This window comes from Seriola lalandi, unplaced genomic scaffold (assembly GCF_002814215.2).
Source record: "Seriola lalandi dorsalis isolate HSWRI2012SDOR001 ecotype SW California unplaced genomic scaffold, Sedor1 jcf7180002034617, whole genome shotgun sequence".
NCBI lineage: Eukaryota > Metazoa > Chordata > Actinopteri > Carangiformes > Carangidae > Seriola > Seriola lalandi.
In genome coordinates this window covers 1-724 of record NW_019505193.1, presented here as the reverse complement: position 1 = coordinate 724, position 724 = coordinate 1, and the positions used below count along the sequence as shown (strand labels likewise).

The window sequence follows — 724 nt, the reverse complement described above, 5'->3', positions numbered from 1 at the left end:
TTGACTAAACTACTGATCTGATCTACTGATCAATAACTATAATGATCATGTCTGGACTCACTCAGCCTTCCTGCAGTTCCTCACAGCTGGGATCAGTCTCCGTCGTCCCTCCCCTGATGTGTTGAACTTCTTCAGGTCCAACTCATCCAGAACCTCCTCTGACATCTGCAGCATGTAGGCCAGAGCTGAGCAGTTGATGTCAGAGAGTTCCTTCTTTGATCTGTTCTTTGACTTCAGGAACTCTTGGATCTCCTGATGAACTGAGTGATCCTTCATCTCCATCAGACAGTAGAAGAGGTTGATGCTTCTGTCAGGAGAGATAAAATAACTGTTCATCTCCTTCAGGTTGTTGATGGCTCTCTGGATGGTTTCTGGACTGTTCTCTGTCTGACCCAGCAGACCTCCTAAGAGTCTCTGGTTGGACTCCAGAGAGAGGCCATGAAGGAAGCGAACAAACAGGTCCAGGTGACCGTTTTCACTTCTGAAGGATTTCTCCATGGCTCTCCTCAGGAGGACATCCAGGGTTAAATCAACATGTTGTTTCCCCAGGAAGTTCTCCAGGACCTTTCTCTTCCTGTTGGTGTAACAGTGGAACATGTAGACTGCAGCCAGAAACTCCTGAACGCTCAGATGAACAAAGCAGTAGACTGTTTTCTGGAAGATCACACTCTCTCTTCTGAAGATCTCAGTACAAAGTCCTGAGTACACCGAGGCCTCTGTGACA

At 47.2% G+C, this 724-nt stretch overlaps 1 protein-coding gene across 1 annotated transcript; it reads right to left on the bottom strand.

The window, feature by feature from the left end:
• Positions 1–40: 40 nt before the first annotated feature.
• LOC147819869 (NLR family CARD domain-containing protein 3-like) lies at positions 41–718 on the bottom strand. Its single transcript, XM_087169752.1, has one exon. The coding sequence runs from the start codon at positions 595–597 to the stop codon at positions 58–60; it is 540 nt and encodes a 179-aa protein (XP_087025878.1). The 5' UTR covers positions 598–718; the 3' UTR covers positions 41–57.
• Positions 719–724: the final 6 nt, after the last annotated feature.

Coding starts and splice junctions, on each gene's coding strand:
- LOC147819869 (XM_087169752.1), bottom strand. CDS start 597: ATGTTCCACTGTTACACCAACAGGAAGAGAAAGGTCCTGGAGAACTTC.